This window comes from Oxyura jamaicensis, chromosome 1, assembly GCF_011077185.1.
Source record: "Oxyura jamaicensis isolate SHBP4307 breed ruddy duck chromosome 1, BPBGC_Ojam_1.0, whole genome shotgun sequence".
Taxonomy (NCBI): Eukaryota; Metazoa; Chordata; class Aves; order Anseriformes; family Anatidae; genus Oxyura; species Oxyura jamaicensis.
The window spans coordinates 15,818,615-15,833,554 of NC_048893.1; the positions used below are offsets into that span (position 1 = coordinate 15,818,615).

Sequence of the window (14,940 nt, forward strand, 5' to 3'; positions counted from 1 at the left end):
CTCCTTCTTCTCTCATGACTAGAGGGCCCAGGGTTTTTTGTTTTTACTGTTTTTGTACTGCTCATCTTGTTCTTCTTAGCCATCCTCCTTATTTTGGAACAGTGGGATCTTCCACTGTCCCCTTACCTGCTTAACATTCCCTATTGCTGTGACTGCATAATCACTTTCGAATATAAAAGGTTAGTGGAATTCTCTACTGCAAAACCATAACTTTGATTCTTACAGTACCAGTTAGACTTTTAAGTCTGTGGATTGAATGAAGTATTTGAAATTGTTGCTCCTGTACTTTCCGTAATGTCAGTAGTGTCTTTTTTTGTGAACTACAGCTTGCCATTTTTATCTGTCATGCTGTATGCTCACAATTTTGTTCTCTGTACTACCTCAAGTATTATTAGCATGTGGAAAGCTACTTCATGTTCTTTATTTCAAATGTAAGCTTTTTCTCAGCTGTGAACTGGTATTGAAGTCCTTGGTTTTCTTAGTTCACAGCCACACACTCATATATATTTTTATCCTGTTTTCTGAGGCCTGTTTGTTTTTCTTATGCTTTTCTATGCTTTTTCTTACCCTTTCTGTATGCTTAGAAAGGGTAGTTTTGGCAGCCATAGTTGGCTGATCAGTCTTGTACACCTCTGATGAATCTCGTGTTAATTTTATGGAGTTCTGTACTGGAATAGTTGTGACCCATCTCTTTCTTACACTGTGTTATTGACCTTCCTTTCCAAAGAGCAGTCTGTCTGTTCCTACCAGAAAGTGATTTCCTGAGTTAGAGGTAACACCAGGTGTTAGGTTTGCTCACCCCTGCACTGCTTTGCCATGGCTGTAAGGTGACTGTCCTGTTCTCCGCTCAGGAGGGTTTTGCTTTACACTTACTTTTCTCTAGAAGCCCCTTCAGCACCATGGGAGTGCTGAGACTTAGGGCAGTGTTTTATTTACAGGAACACAGGAAAAAGTTTTTTTTAGCATTTGCTAAAAAAACTCATTTGTCTGGAGCGTTTAAGTAATTCCTGTACTTCTGTAATAAGATGCTCCCATGTCTTGTACTTACAGCAAAGCTCCTTCTGGAAGCAGGAATCACCTTTAGTCATCTTTTACAAGAATGGTATAATCACTCTTTCTCTGAAAAGGCAGAAATAGATTGCATAGTGAATTTCCATGAAGAGTGTTAGTGAAGGACAGAAATGCTGTTACAAAAATAGCGTAAATAGCCGTGAAACATAGCATATGGAAACAGATGCAGGTTTAGTGTGATGTTTGCATGCAATATCCTGATACATAGTGCTTCTTTTTTTGTAGATAAGCGTAGTCATACAGTGTGTTCAAGACTCCAAAAGTGGTTTTGTGACAAATTTGGGGAGTATGTTGAGGACTTCAGATTTCAGCCAGAGGAAAATACAGTGGAAACAGAGGAGCCACTTAGTGCTAGAAGGTAAATCTCTAACATGATTGTAAGAAATTGTTGGCTTCTTTACAAGTTGCTGCTGCTTCTTTATTTTTTTTCTTTTAAAAACACATCACAACCTTTTATGTGGTTTGAGCAAGTGTTTCTATAAAAAGTAATGAAACTGAAGATACTGAGCTATCTCAAATGGTTTGTCAATACCTTGGCTGAAACATGAAATTTGAAGTCTGTCTGTGGTCTAAGGTAGAATATAAGTTATTATTTAGTAGATTCTGTCACGTACTTGTCAAAAAGTGTGGCCAAAGACTTAGTTAGGCTGGAGAGCTTTTACGTTTCAGTTTTTGGCTTGATGCAAGATAGTCTATACTGCCCACTAGAAACACTTCATAGCAGGCCAGAATGAAGCTCTATGCACGAACATTTAAGTTATAACAGTGAGTAGTTTTTCAGAGACCAAATGTGCATCAACTGCATTTTAATATAACTCACTAGTAGTCTATTTAACAAGTTAATTTTATTTTATTTTTTTTCAGGTTGACTGAAAATATGAGAAGATTAAGTAAGTACTTAGAATATTTTATTTTCTGCAAGTAAAAGTAGTTTTTAGTAACCCTGTTGGGAGGTCTGCTGCATGTAAAATCTGATGTTCAGAAATATTTCTGCCAGTTCATAAGCAGAAATGATTCTGAGATCCTGAATTATTGAGTACAAATCCTGAAATCCTGAATGTTATTTTTTACAAAGTAACCTAAAGGAGCAGTGGTAGGAACTTACTCTGTAATTCAAGATGAAAGGTACCTCAGAACTAAAAGTGTAGTGCTAATTAAAATGTGCAAACATGTAATGAATGAGAACAGGCTATTTCTCCAGTGGCAAAAGTCACTGCCCATAAGCTATGCCTGAGCTGCTTGTAGTTTGCTTGCTAAGCTTTTAGCTCATGCTTTCAAAGGGGGAGGGGTTGGATCATGCAGACCCTGAGCGTGTCGTGCATTTCTTTCTCATGGAGAGCTGATAACTTATTTTGGAAGGTGGGGGATGGGTGACGGCAAGTTAAACAAAGTAGTTTAACCTTCTGTGCAGCAGAGAATTGCTAGCCTGAAAAAAAAGGCTAATTTATGTCCTGAGGTTTTAAAGTATTGTAGGGAGGAGGCAAATACAGGTCTTTAATTTCTGTGTAATTTCAGTTTTGTTCTCTTCAGAATGAACATCAGTATTAGAATAATCTCCTTTGGGAGAATGCTTGTGACTCCTTCTCTGTGGATGTGTATTGCCTTTAGGAATAGCTTTAAAAAACAAAACACTGACCTTAAGCTTTGAGTGGTTCTTAACTACCACCAGGGGAGCCACAAAATCTACATCCCTGTTGTCCAAGGGTGCCTGACTGCCACCCAGGCCTCTCAAGGGCCTTTCTGTCACCAGTGGCTCCAAGTGTTGACCTTCCCTGCAGGTTTGGTGGTAGAGCAGAGCAGATGGGAAGAACTGCTGGAAGCAGTGCTCGAGTCAGTGGCCTCCTCTGGTGCCTTGAGCCTGCTCCTTTCACATGCTTCATCCTCTGCTTTGTTTGTGTCACTGATGCTCAAGAAAGTCTCGCTGTTTAATCGCTTCCCATAGGGAATACATCAAGGCTAGCTGAATTTCAAGTCAAACAAACTAGGACAGCAAGTGGCAGCCTCTCTTGAGGAAAGCCTTTCGAAGTTGTGAGCTGTACTGCAAACAAGGGTGGGTACTCCTAGGGCCCCCCCTGCAAGGGGAGTCTTCGCTTTTCTCAGCAGGAAAGGCAAAAATCAGTGTTTGCTAGTAGAGTAAGCAAAGGTCGTCTTCCTATTTTCTTGTGTTCCCTGGCTAAGTACTAAAAGAGGATTTAGGAATAGAAGGTGTAAAGGACAAGTTTTTTTTAGAGAGCTCTTGCTGTTGCTAGCTGACTGTGTGCATCAGCCTGTGGGAGCAGTGCCTCTCCCTGCACAGATCTGTCACCCAGCAAGAGCAAAGGTCTGCAGAGGTGAGAGACAAACGCCCTCAGGCAGTGAGGTCCTCTGTCTCCTGGCTTAGTAAGCAGCAAAGTGCTAACAGTTTGACTGCAGCAGAAGTGTAGCCAAGAGATATCTAGCTTGGTTTGGAGTTGGAGTAGCAGTGAATTGCTCCTTGGTGGCTGGGAGTCCAGTCAGGCTAATTTACCTTGCTGTACAGTAGGACAAGCTGACCTGTGCTGAGTTCTTTGGGGGCAGTATGAACAGAGCTCAGAACAGACTGCTGTTGGCATCCAAGTTAACTTTTGAAAAGATAATGCTATGCTTGATTTCTTTTTGTTTTGTTTTGTTTTGTTTTGTTTTGGTCTGTATTTAGGAGTTTGGACATAACCTTTGTCTTGAATAAGACACTTAAATTTTTGGAAATGTATTACTCAACTAATTGTTCAGTTACATTGATGGGTCTCTAAGTTTTCATTTTCCTTAATTTGGATAAGCCTTTTTATATTTACATGTCTCAAATATTCCTATTTTCTGATTTGATTGTTTACCATTTACAAGTGATTTAATGCCACTGTCAGCTAATTCTAACAAATGCGTTTTTTTCTCGATTCTATTTAGAGAGAGGTGCCAAACCTGTTACTAATTTTGTGAAGAATCTTTCTGCCTTATCAGACTGGTATTCTATCTACACTTCTGCTATTGCCTTTATTGTAAGTTATTCTATTCCTCCAGAAGTAGTAAGAACTTTTAAAATGTGTTATTTACTGAAATTCATTGAAGCTACCATATCTGAGGTAGGGGTGTGCTACAGTTTAGGTCAAATCAAACAGTGGAATTACATTTAACACAAAATAGCATGTAGTTGATGCTTTAATTATATTTCAAAGCCATTTCAATTGTGTATTCTGCTTTGTTTTGTAATTAAAATAACTTAGAACAATCAGGGCATTGTTCTGTTTTTTGCTTCCTGTCTCCCTGTCCTATAAATTAATGGTTTCTTCTGCATCTGCAAAATCTCTCCTTTTCTAGAGCTGAAATGCTGATAGAGGCTGTATTTGATAGGAAGGATCTTCACCAGCAGTGCTCTTTTCCATTGATTAGGATCATAGTTAGTGATGAGAGACAAAGTGTCTTGATTTGAGTATCGTTTAATGTACCAACAGGAGGTCTGTGAGCTACATTTAAGTACTCCCATGAGCTAAATTTAAGTATTCCCACAGGGCTACGTAAGGAAGTTTGCATACTGCTGTGATATAACTACTTAGTGGAGTTTCAATTTGTTATTTTTTTTTCTTCTACTTTAAATGATCTAAGTGATTGAATGATCTATGATTAAATTATCTAAATTCTTTTGGTCGTGATATAGACACAATACTTAGATGTCAAAGAAAACTATTAGCAGTAGTTTTAGCTAACTTTGTCAGGATGAGCCTCTTAATGAAAAGGTGTGTGATGTTTTCACCAAAGTGATCCACCCCTGTAAGTTACAGAGCCTTATTGAATGCTACTTTGCACCGCACAGTTGAGAGAATATTGAGAAGGAGCCTGTCCCACCATTGCTAGGTTGGTAAAGAATTTGGGATTTAATTGGCCTGAAGTAATGCAGTGAGTTTGTCCTGTTGCCTTGTAAGGGTACAATTGTCATAACTCCTGCTCTTCTACTGTGCTGTTACTTTGGCTGCCTTAGATGAGGTTAGACCCTATCATGTTCACGTCGCAGATTCACAGACTTGAAGGTTCACTCTGTGTTTCTACACCATCATGTGACTGCAGCCTGGGAAATGCTCAGTCTCTCAAGTGGCTGAGAACTATTTAAGCGTTACCTCTGGAGATTTGATTCAATCTTACAGTTTTAACTTAACATTCATGAATGCAGGGTTGTTGTCAGTCATGGGGTGGCTAAAATCCATTAATGTTTATGATCTGAGCTGCATGATTCTGTAGACAGTGGTACAGTGGGAAACAGTATATGACTCCCTGTACCCAAGTTTGTAATCCACATCTCTTTTTTTCTTTTTCTTAATCTGCAGATTTACATGAATGCTGTATGGCATGGCTGGGCCATTCCTATGTTCTTATTTTTAGCAATTTTGAGGTTGTCCCTAAATTACCTCATAGCCAGGTATTTACTTAAATACTAGATCATTCTCTTGTAACGTTTTGCTTGAAAGCTGTGTTATTATTATTATTTATTATTGACTCATAACCTATTATATTTCATAATATTGTGAATTCAGCTTGACAAGGTAAAATTCAAACTGATTTCATTACTCAATTCTATAATTTTTGACTACACTAAGGAATTATCTTTATTTTCTGTGACTTAGAATTATAAAATCATAGAACCATTAAGGTTGGAAAAGCCTTCCAATATCATCTGGTCCAACCGTCCCCCTACCACCAATGTCACCTGCTAAACCATGTCCCTAAGCACCACGTCCAACCTTTCCTTGAACACCCCCAGGGATGGTGACTGCCACCTCCCTGGGCAACCCATTCCAATGTCTGACTGCTCTTCCTGAGAAGAAATTTCTTCTAATTTGACTTGGGTCATTTGACAGGGCCTCATCTAATCTGGTCTTAAACACCTCTAGGGATGGGGCATCCACAACCTCTCCAGGCAACAGAAGTAATTGGAGGACGTCACGTACTGAAACTTGCTGATAACTCCTAGAGAGAATTTTCACCTAGGCCTAGGCAGTTTTGTCATTTTGGGGGGCTGTTGACATACTTTATCCAAATAATCTTCCATTTGTAAATTCAGTCTCCATTAAAAAAATTGATTTCTTAAATATACATGTGTGTGTGTGTATATATATATATATATATATATATTCTGTGCTGAGAGGTTCTTTTAAAACGGTATTACAGGCTTATGGTGTTTCCCCTTAAAACTGGGGTGAGGACCTTTTAGTGTGCGTATTGTTAACTCATTTTCTGATTTCCTAATTGGCACTTACTATCTGACACTCCATTCTTTGAAAATTATTAGGAGCAAATAAACTCCTGAATAAGTTGATACAATTTTGTTCACATTAAAAAAAATCCTCTGTGCATGTAGTTTACTTCTGTTGTAAAACTGGTGTACCTGATTCTATGTACCTGCTTCTACCTAATACCATTTAGAAATAATTTATATACATTTAAAGCTGTTTGTGGTTGAGTGCTTGTGCTTTTGTTATGTGGTGGTTTGTTTGATTTTTGGATTTTTTTTAAACCATAAGAATTTATTGCAGAAAACTGCTTTTTAACCTCTTGCAAACGATCCATGTTGGCAGGTGGAGAAGAAATACTTGCTATCTTTAACTATTTCCATAACTTCTAGGGGTTGGAGAATACAGTGGAGCATTGTGCCTGAAGTTTCTGAACCAGTGGTAAGTCTTTGATCAGTTTGTTTTGTTATGCCGATGTTAAAAGCTGCACCTTCAAAACCTTCCCATGTGTTTGTGTGGCTAGTTGAGACAGGAAAGAATAATAAGGTATAAATACAGACACTACAACTTCTTTTTCTTTCTCTTGCAATTTAGAAATCTTTACAAACAGCGCTCTTATATGTGAGTGCTTAACCATGACATATTCTGCACTTGAATCACATTTATGCAGTAAATGTTAATGTAGCAGCTTGGGACACGTTAGATCCTGTGGGATCACAGAATAGTCTAGGTTGGAAGAGACCTCCAAGATCACCGAGTCCAACCTCTGACCTAACACTAACAAGTCCTCCACTAAACCATATCCCTAAGCTCTACATCTAAACGTCTTTTAAAGACCTCCAGGGATGGTGACTCAACCACTTCCCTGGGCAGCCCATTCCAGTGACTAAAAACCCGTTCAGTAAAGAAGTTCTTCCTAATATCCAACCTAAACCTCCCCTGGCGCAACTTTAACCCATTCCCCCTTGTCCTGTCACCAGGCACGTGGGAGAATAGACCAACCCCCACCTCGCTACAGCCTCCCTTCAGGTACCTGTAGAGTGCAATAAGGTCACCCTTGAGCCTCCTCTTCTCCAGGCTAAGCAGTCCCAGCTCCCTCAGCCGCTCCTCGTAAGACTTGTTCTCCAGGCCCCTCACCAGCTTCATAGCCCTTCTCTGGACTCGCTTGAGCACCTCCATGTCCTTCTTGTAGCGAGGGGCCCAAAACTGAACGCAGTACTCGAGGTGCGGCCTCACCAGAGCCGAGTACAGGGGGATCTTCAAGAAGCCTTGCATTCTCTTTCCTTTGTAACCTTTTGAAGGTATTACTTACGTACCCGGCTTTAAGCAGGAAGTTGGACTAGATGACCTGCTATGGTCCCTTCCAACCTGAATTGCCATCTGGTCTTGCTTCCAGGATAATGTTGTTAACCAATAATAGATATTTAAAGGCCAATAATAGATTATTTAAAAATAAAAAAAAAAATTAGAGTTGTAAAACTTATACAGAAATAACATTTCTGTGCTAGATCAGAAATAAGTCAGTTTAGGTCTATGGTGTAGGCTGAAAGCCATTGTAACTGCATTGCTTCAAAGACTTACTGTGTCTTTCCCAGTGTCATATTACTATATTTGCATGTCACAGAGGAAAAGCATTCATAGCTAAAGATAACCATCAGTATGTCAGTAGATTTAAAACAATGGAAGAAACTTGGTAGATTTAGAGATTGTTTAAAGTGAGACTATTGTTGCCAAGAATGTGGAGGGGTCATGTTCTCATGAGGAGTTTTGTGAACTACCAGTTTCATCTGAGTTGAAAATTAATTGATTGTCTCTCTTTCTTGCCCAAGGAACCCCCGAAAGAAGACCTGACAGTGTCTGAAAAGTTTCAGCTTGTTCTAGATGTGGCTCAGAAGGCGCAGGTACTGTGGTACTCTCACACCTCTCTTGCTGCTTCCCTAAAACAAGGAGGTTCATTTATTCTAAAGTGGTCAAAGCACTTTGTTACACAGTGTGTGAAAACAAACACTTAAACAAACAATAGTTTTCTTGCATGGGGATCTTCACTTACAAGCAATAGAGACATTAGTATGAATGTAGATCAGGTGGTGAATCTTAGCAGCATGCTGGAGCATGTCTCCATATCATAAATCTGCTAGTGACAAAACTGGTTTAAGAAACCATATTCCTTCAAGATTTAATCTGGAGGCTGCTGCTAGTTTAGCTGTTAGTTCAAAGTTTGTACTGCATCTCTGGAAACATCTGTTTTTTAAACACCACCACCCTGCCTGACCCTGAAATCTACTATTTGCATGGCAAAGGGTGAGGGAAGGTTTTCTCCCAGCTAAGTCATTTTGATGAGCTACACTGGTAGCCACGTGACTCGACCATCTACTTGAACCACAACCTTGTGCCATGTCTAACAATGTGCTGCTGCTCAAAGTAGCTTGCCTTTCTGTTACCAACCATGTAGTCTCCTCTCCTTCCTTCTACTAGCTGTGGTGTGTGCCCGACTCCTTGTTCGTGGAGTCAGCATAAAATTAATCTGACAGAAAATGAAACCAAGCTCTTGGTCAAGTGGGGGGCATGTGACTGAGAGCAGTGAGCCCTTGCTAGCCTCAGGTAGGAGTGTGGTGAGCCATCAGCATGGTCTCTTCCTTCAGTGATTGTTCCATTTGTAGCAGCAGAACCAATTTGTTGGTTCTTTTTGTCTGGGCAATAAGCAACTGTGCTTCTCCTATGTTTATATAACTTACCTTTGGAAGTTTATTGGGAAGAGGAAATTTACAGGTGCTGTGACAGCAAGGATCAGTTAGAGGAGGATGCTGAGTAACACTGTTAATACATAGCAGTTGCCTGCAATGTAGGAATTATATGGAATCTAATAACTTCAAGAGTGTATTATAAAAAACTCATTGTGGTAGGTTTCAAATAAAAACAATGGACCAACATTTCATGAACTCGATAAGTGCTTCCTGAAATGTCAGTGCCCAAAATGTTTCAACAGACTTTCGATTTTGTTACCAAATAACAGAAGCTCTTAACTTTCAAATTCTGACAACTTAATTTAAAAATTTTACAGTGATGTAAACACCTTGCAGTCGTACCACTGAGGCTGAATAACTTCTTCCCTTCGCTTCTAATAATCATGAGTTACAGAACAAGGTGTTAAATGAGATGGAAGTCATTGAATATTGCTGTTCTGTGCTGTATTACTCAGCTACAAAGTACATAAATAGCTAAAAGTTATTACAAAAATCACTTCCAGGGATTGCTTGTTCTGTAAGATAACTCTGTTGATTTCTATTACGTGGACAAAACCCCACCAAAATAACACGGGACTTGGATTTCATTCTCTTGCTTTTTATGCAGAACCTTTTTGGAAAGATGGCAGACATACTGGAAAAAATTAAAAAGTAAGTTATCTGACATAAGTCTTTTTACCCTCCTAAGACTTGACCGATGTCTGGAAAGCATGGTAATACAGTGGTTGTTTTTTTTTTTTTCTTTGTTTGTTTGTGTATTTTCAGCTTGTTCATGTGGGTCCAACCAGAAATAACACAGAAGCTCTACATTGCTCTATGGGCGGCTTTTATTGCATCCTGCTTTTTGCCCTACAGGATTATTGGTCTTGCAATGGGTAAACACAATAAATAATTGACCTATTAAAGTCTTGACTTAATGCTTTAAAATAGAGCGTGATCTTCAGAGGGAGAATTTTCAAGAATAAGAAAGAAAACCCTGCATTAATAAATAATGCAGTGTTTTAAAGTATCTTCATTGTGCTTGGCATCATTTGTTATGTTTATTTTGAAAACCATCTCTGAATACATAATATAATAGAAAAAGTAATGCATTTGCTCCTTGAAGTGGGAAAGTTTATGATGAGCTTTTAGCAGAGGTCTTAAGATTATGAGCTATAAGGCTTCCAGGAAGCCCTATATTTTTTTATTTATTTTTTTCTCTCTTCCTTGTAAATGAAATATATGGGACCACACAGAAGGCACAAGGATGGTAGGGGTGGAAAAAAGTGAAGAGGTTGGTAGGACTACTTGTAGAACTTGGAGGATAGGCTGGACAAAGCAGATTACTATGGGTGAAGTTGCAGATACTTCCACTTTCAGCAGGGAATTGGGAAAAGACAGCTCCCCCTACAGCACAAGACTGTCTTCTCTAAGGTATGAGGCCATGCCCTGTGAACCAAGATTTTTTATATATATATATTTTAACTCATTGAGGTAATGAGATGGTCAAATGAGTATTAGCGTCAGTGGCACTGAACTTCAAGCTTCAAATTTAAACATATACATAGATTTGCTTGATATAGCTAGTGAATTATGAGTGTGAGGAATTATTTTGTTATTGTGACTCTTAGGAGATCTGAATTGTGTTCACTGAAGTTTTAAGAGTATTTCAAGCCCTTTTTAATCTGGCAGAATGCAAGGAAATATATTCCGTAAGATAAGGCATACTGGACTGGAAGATACAGTTTAATGCAGTACATGAGAGCCCTCTGTTGCCATTTAAATTCTTGCAAGGAACTGCAGAGTATAATGCTCTGGCATGTTCCCTGTTTTGGAAGTACATTATGCTTTCAGAACGTTTCTGTTAATAAGCAATGTACGTTTGGATTATTTCAGTGCTCTTCTGCGTAGTAAGAAGCTATGTGTTTAAAAACTGGGGGAGAGAGGGATTTGGGGAGGGGATGTAAAGGAGTAGTTTCCTGCCTTTGTAAGAAGAATCCAAATAGAACCAAGAGAGTGGTTTAGCATTATGAATGAAGATACTTAAAGAATTTCATTTCCTTCATGAACTTTTTAAAATGTGGTCAAAACCGGGATGTTCTTAATGCCCTTACAACATGCATACTATAGTGACCTTTTTTTCAGGACTCTATGCCGGAATCAAGTTTTTCCTTATTGATTTCATCTTCAAACGATGCCCCAGACTAAGAGCTAAATATGATACTCCTTATATCATCTGGACAAGCCTCCCAACAGATCCGCAGCTCAAAGAACGATCTAATGCTACAGTGTCGAGACGGGTAAGGGTAATAAGTCATCTTGTCTCTTTGTTCCCAACATCTGAAAATCAGATCCCTTTCTCCCTTTCCCCAGTGACTAGAGCACATTAAAGGGAAGGTTAATTAAACCTTAATGGTCAGTGTTAGTTCTATTTTTATAATTACTTTCAAGATTCACGGAGTTTCCATCTAGAATTTGTTTCCTGTAAGAAATGAATTTATTATCAAAATGTGTATATATTTATACACATACACACAAATAATGGAAATCATAGGAAGCTAAATGCACAAAAAGTGATGCTGTCCAGATTCATATCAACTTCTGTAACATACATTCTGTGTGATTTTTGTTGTCAAAATTTAGTCATCTCGTATTGCCTTTCTCTGTTCCCAGATATTCTTTTTAGTGGAGATTCAGCTGCTTGAGTGGATTGAAGAACAGTTTAGGAAAAAAAAAAAAAAAAAAAAAAGATTGCATATATGTAGCTTACTAATGGGATAAGTATTGATAGCATTTGTAAAGTAGTTTACATATTTAGGTTTTATGTCTCAAGGTTATTTGTATTAGATGACAAGTAGGTGTAGTGGTGACAAATAACGTTTCACCATGTTGCTACTCATAACGGTAATTTTTTCTTTTGTTAGTCTCATAGACTTCAGTCTAATCCCATTTTAGTGTTTGCTTAATGCCTCTTATTACAATATGTAATTGCATTCATGGGGTTTCTGAGTTCTTTCATACACTCCCTGACTAAAATGTGAAGCACTTAGCAATAATTCAGCGTGAGAACACACCTGGGGAGCAAAATGGATAAACACATGAACCCTTGGTTAACCTGTCAAGAAGAAGAAGAAATTTCACGTCTGGGGGAAATTTAGCAGTAGGTGGCAAAATGGTAACAGCAATGTGACTTGAGTATTTCAGAAGGAAGTAGAAGAGAAGGAAAATCTCTGACTGAAAGTGACTCTTTTGTTTGTATTTTCCAAGGGGTGAGAGAGATGAGTGAGTGGTTAGACAGCTGTAGGTTCTGTCAGCTGTAGTCGCTATTTCAGTTGCTTGCAGAAGGTTGACTTAGAACTTTCTGTTACCATTCTGTTATCATTGTAGGTTATCATTCACATACTGTGATGACTGTGTAATCTGTTTTAGGAATGGAAAGGCTCTGAATTGCTGAAGTTGAACCTGTCATCCATAGACAGTAATTGTCCTTTCTGGACCTTCCTTAACAACTTAAGTTTTGACAAGTAGACCAGGGTTTTGAGACTGACTTGACAGGGTTGGCTTTTCTCCCTGGAAAGGACATGCAGGACTGCATTACCTGCTTCAAAATGTCTTTGAAAGCATTAACTTGGTCTCTATATCTCTCTTTTTTTTTTTTTGGTATTATTATTTTAGGAAAGGTAAAAGCCAAATAGGTTTTCCTTTTTTCTTTTTTGACCCGCATACAAAAGGCAGAGCCTAGAAGCATGTACAGCTTACGTGCATTTGCTTTGGCTTATTATCCTTAAAACAGTGTACACGACACCGTAAGCGTAGACACCATGCAATATGCATTGCCTGTACCACCCTGACCCCCCTGTCCTTAGAGAAAAATCCTCACACCAGTGTCTGATGGATAAAGGTTGTGTGTCAAAAGCTGAGGACAGGTCAAGTGGAAGTAGCAAGGAATACTGTTTGCCTGCTTCCAGGTCGTCACTGACAGGCAGGCAGGACTCCTCTGGCATTACAAATCCAATGACTTCCAGTTATATTTAAGGCTTATTAAATCTGGGTTTGATGCTTTTCATTTAGGAATGGACCATGGTTTGTCTCTAGCCAGGGTGTTTATAGCTAAATGAGCTACTGGATTTAATGGAAACACTTGCCTGTTTTAGGAAGGACTCAAAGTAAGGGCAGAGCTGCTCACATCTCCAGCCTCAGCATGGGATATGATAGTGATGCTTAACCACCTTTTTATTTTTACCTCTTTATATAATGGTTAGGTAGGAAGCCCTGCGGCAGAGAACAGGAATAATCTTTATTCTGTAGCAAAACGCATTAGCTCTCTTGTCCTGACCTTCTGTGTGTCTTGGGCTGTGAAGCTTCACCTGGTTACGTGCGTATGGAGCCAAATAACTTGTCCAAGAGAGCCTTCCAAAAATTCATCTGATCTTTACTCCCACACAAATAACTGGGGAAGCTACTATTTTCCTTGGTTTGAGGGGCTTAATCACTGCTGAGGGCACAGCAGAAGGGCAGTAACTGAAGCAATAGTACAGTTGTTGTCAACTATTTTCTTTCAATCTCAACTTTCTTTATTCTTTTCCCCTGAGGCATCATTGTATTACGGTTACCCTAAAAGCTGGATGGTAAATACCCTCTGTTGTGCATAACTGTTTTGTCAGTCTGATTTTATACTCGGTGATTGCAGTGCACACTTCTCATTTGCTTTGTATTTCTTTTGTTAGAGCTAAATCCTGTGAAGTGTTGAGTGCTGCCAACTTACACTCCAAAAGCAGCTGAGGCTAGCTAGCTCCAACATCACTGGGCTGTACAGGAGTAGGGCTTAGTCCCGAGCTTGCATGTTGTCAGTTTGCCAGTTGTTTAACTGCATGTGTACAGTAGGACTAAGAGCGGAGCTGGTACTGCTTTCATGACAAAAGCCAGCCTTGAGAATTGCGTGGTGTGCTACCAAGATGAAAAAAGCAAACGGAGGCAAGCTTTCTGAAAGAAACTGCCTTCTGTCCTTCCAGAAGTAAGGCGCCTTTTTTTTTTTTTTTTTTAGGGCTGTCTCAGTGGTTCAGGAGCCCTGTTTAAAAGTAGATTTGACTGAAGGACTTAAGAACTCCATGCTCCTTTTTTTTTTTTTTTCCTTTTTTTTTTTTCCCTCAAGGATGCTGACAACCATTTCAGTTTTATTTCACATGTCTACACTCAAAAGTCAGAGCAACTTCAAAGCAAAGCAAAGATCAATGACTCTAACACAACCTGAATAAATTGAACTGGTGTGCTCTAACCACTGCTAACTCTCATTTTTAATTGCATTCATTGTATGTAGTCTTTTGGTATGTGAGCAAGAACTTGCAGCTTCACTCAGTTCATGTTTTATTCTATGTATTATACTGTTAAATAGACTTCACTTTTTTCTTTTGTCACTGTCACATTTGTGTTGTTTGTTTCTTTTCCTGCTAGCTGTCAGGGCATGAAAAGGTATGGATCGTAGCGTGGACTTTCAATTTCAGAATTTGTATTCATAATGAGCTTATGCAGTTTTGCGTGCCTCTTTCTTTGTTTGCTCTTTTTTCTTTATAAACTTACTTTGTGCAAAAATATCTTGTGCTTGGCCTGTCTCTTGAAGACAAGCTAAGTACTAATAATATATTAGTTATTACTAGTCCCATGAGGGTAGTAATTTGGAGTTGTGTGCAGTGACTTAACTGTATCTAATCAGATTACCAGTTCTCTACAGAAAATGGTATTTTAAGACATGAATATCTAGTGCCATGTGCTTTTGTCCCCACAAAGGGTGCCTATCAAAGCATAGCACTTTGAACGGTTGTCTTCAGATAGCACGTTACAGCCTTGTGGTATAGAAGTAGCAGAATTCCATAGTCCAAAGTCAACTTCACTGAAGTTAATGAAAATTATTGTAT

At 38.9% G+C, this 14,940-nt stretch overlaps 1 protein-coding gene across 8 annotated transcripts in view; it reads left to right on the forward strand.

Moving 5' to 3' along the window:
- Window positions 1-14,940, forward strand: part of GRAMD4 (GRAM domain containing 4) — an 80,647-nt gene that overhangs the window by 55,911 nt on the left and 9,796 nt on the right. For 5 of the 8 annotated variants that reach the window (XM_035319622.1, XM_035319583.1, XM_035319643.1 and 2 more), the window contains exons 6-16: window positions 1,297-1,429; window positions 1,936-1,961; window positions 3,991-4,082; window positions 5,403-5,494; window positions 6,698-6,746; window positions 8,135-8,206; window positions 9,657-9,700; window positions 9,815-9,924; window positions 11,174-11,328; window positions 13,621-13,656; window positions 14,480-14,497. In XM_035319622.1, coding sequence (XP_035175513.1) covers window positions 1,297-1,429; window positions 1,936-1,961; window positions 3,991-4,082; window positions 5,403-5,494; window positions 6,698-6,746; window positions 8,135-8,206; window positions 9,657-9,700; window positions 9,815-9,924; window positions 11,174-11,328; window positions 13,621-13,656; window positions 14,480-14,497 — 827 coding nt within the window. The remainder of the gene's footprint in view (window positions 1-1,296; window positions 1,430-1,935; window positions 1,962-3,990; window positions 4,083-5,402; window positions 5,495-6,697; window positions 6,747-8,134; window positions 8,207-9,656; window positions 9,701-9,814; window positions 9,925-11,173; window positions 11,329-13,620; window positions 13,657-14,479; window positions 14,498-14,940) is intronic. The other 3 variants (XM_035319593.1, XM_035319611.1, XM_035319630.1) reach the window with 3 other exon arrangements.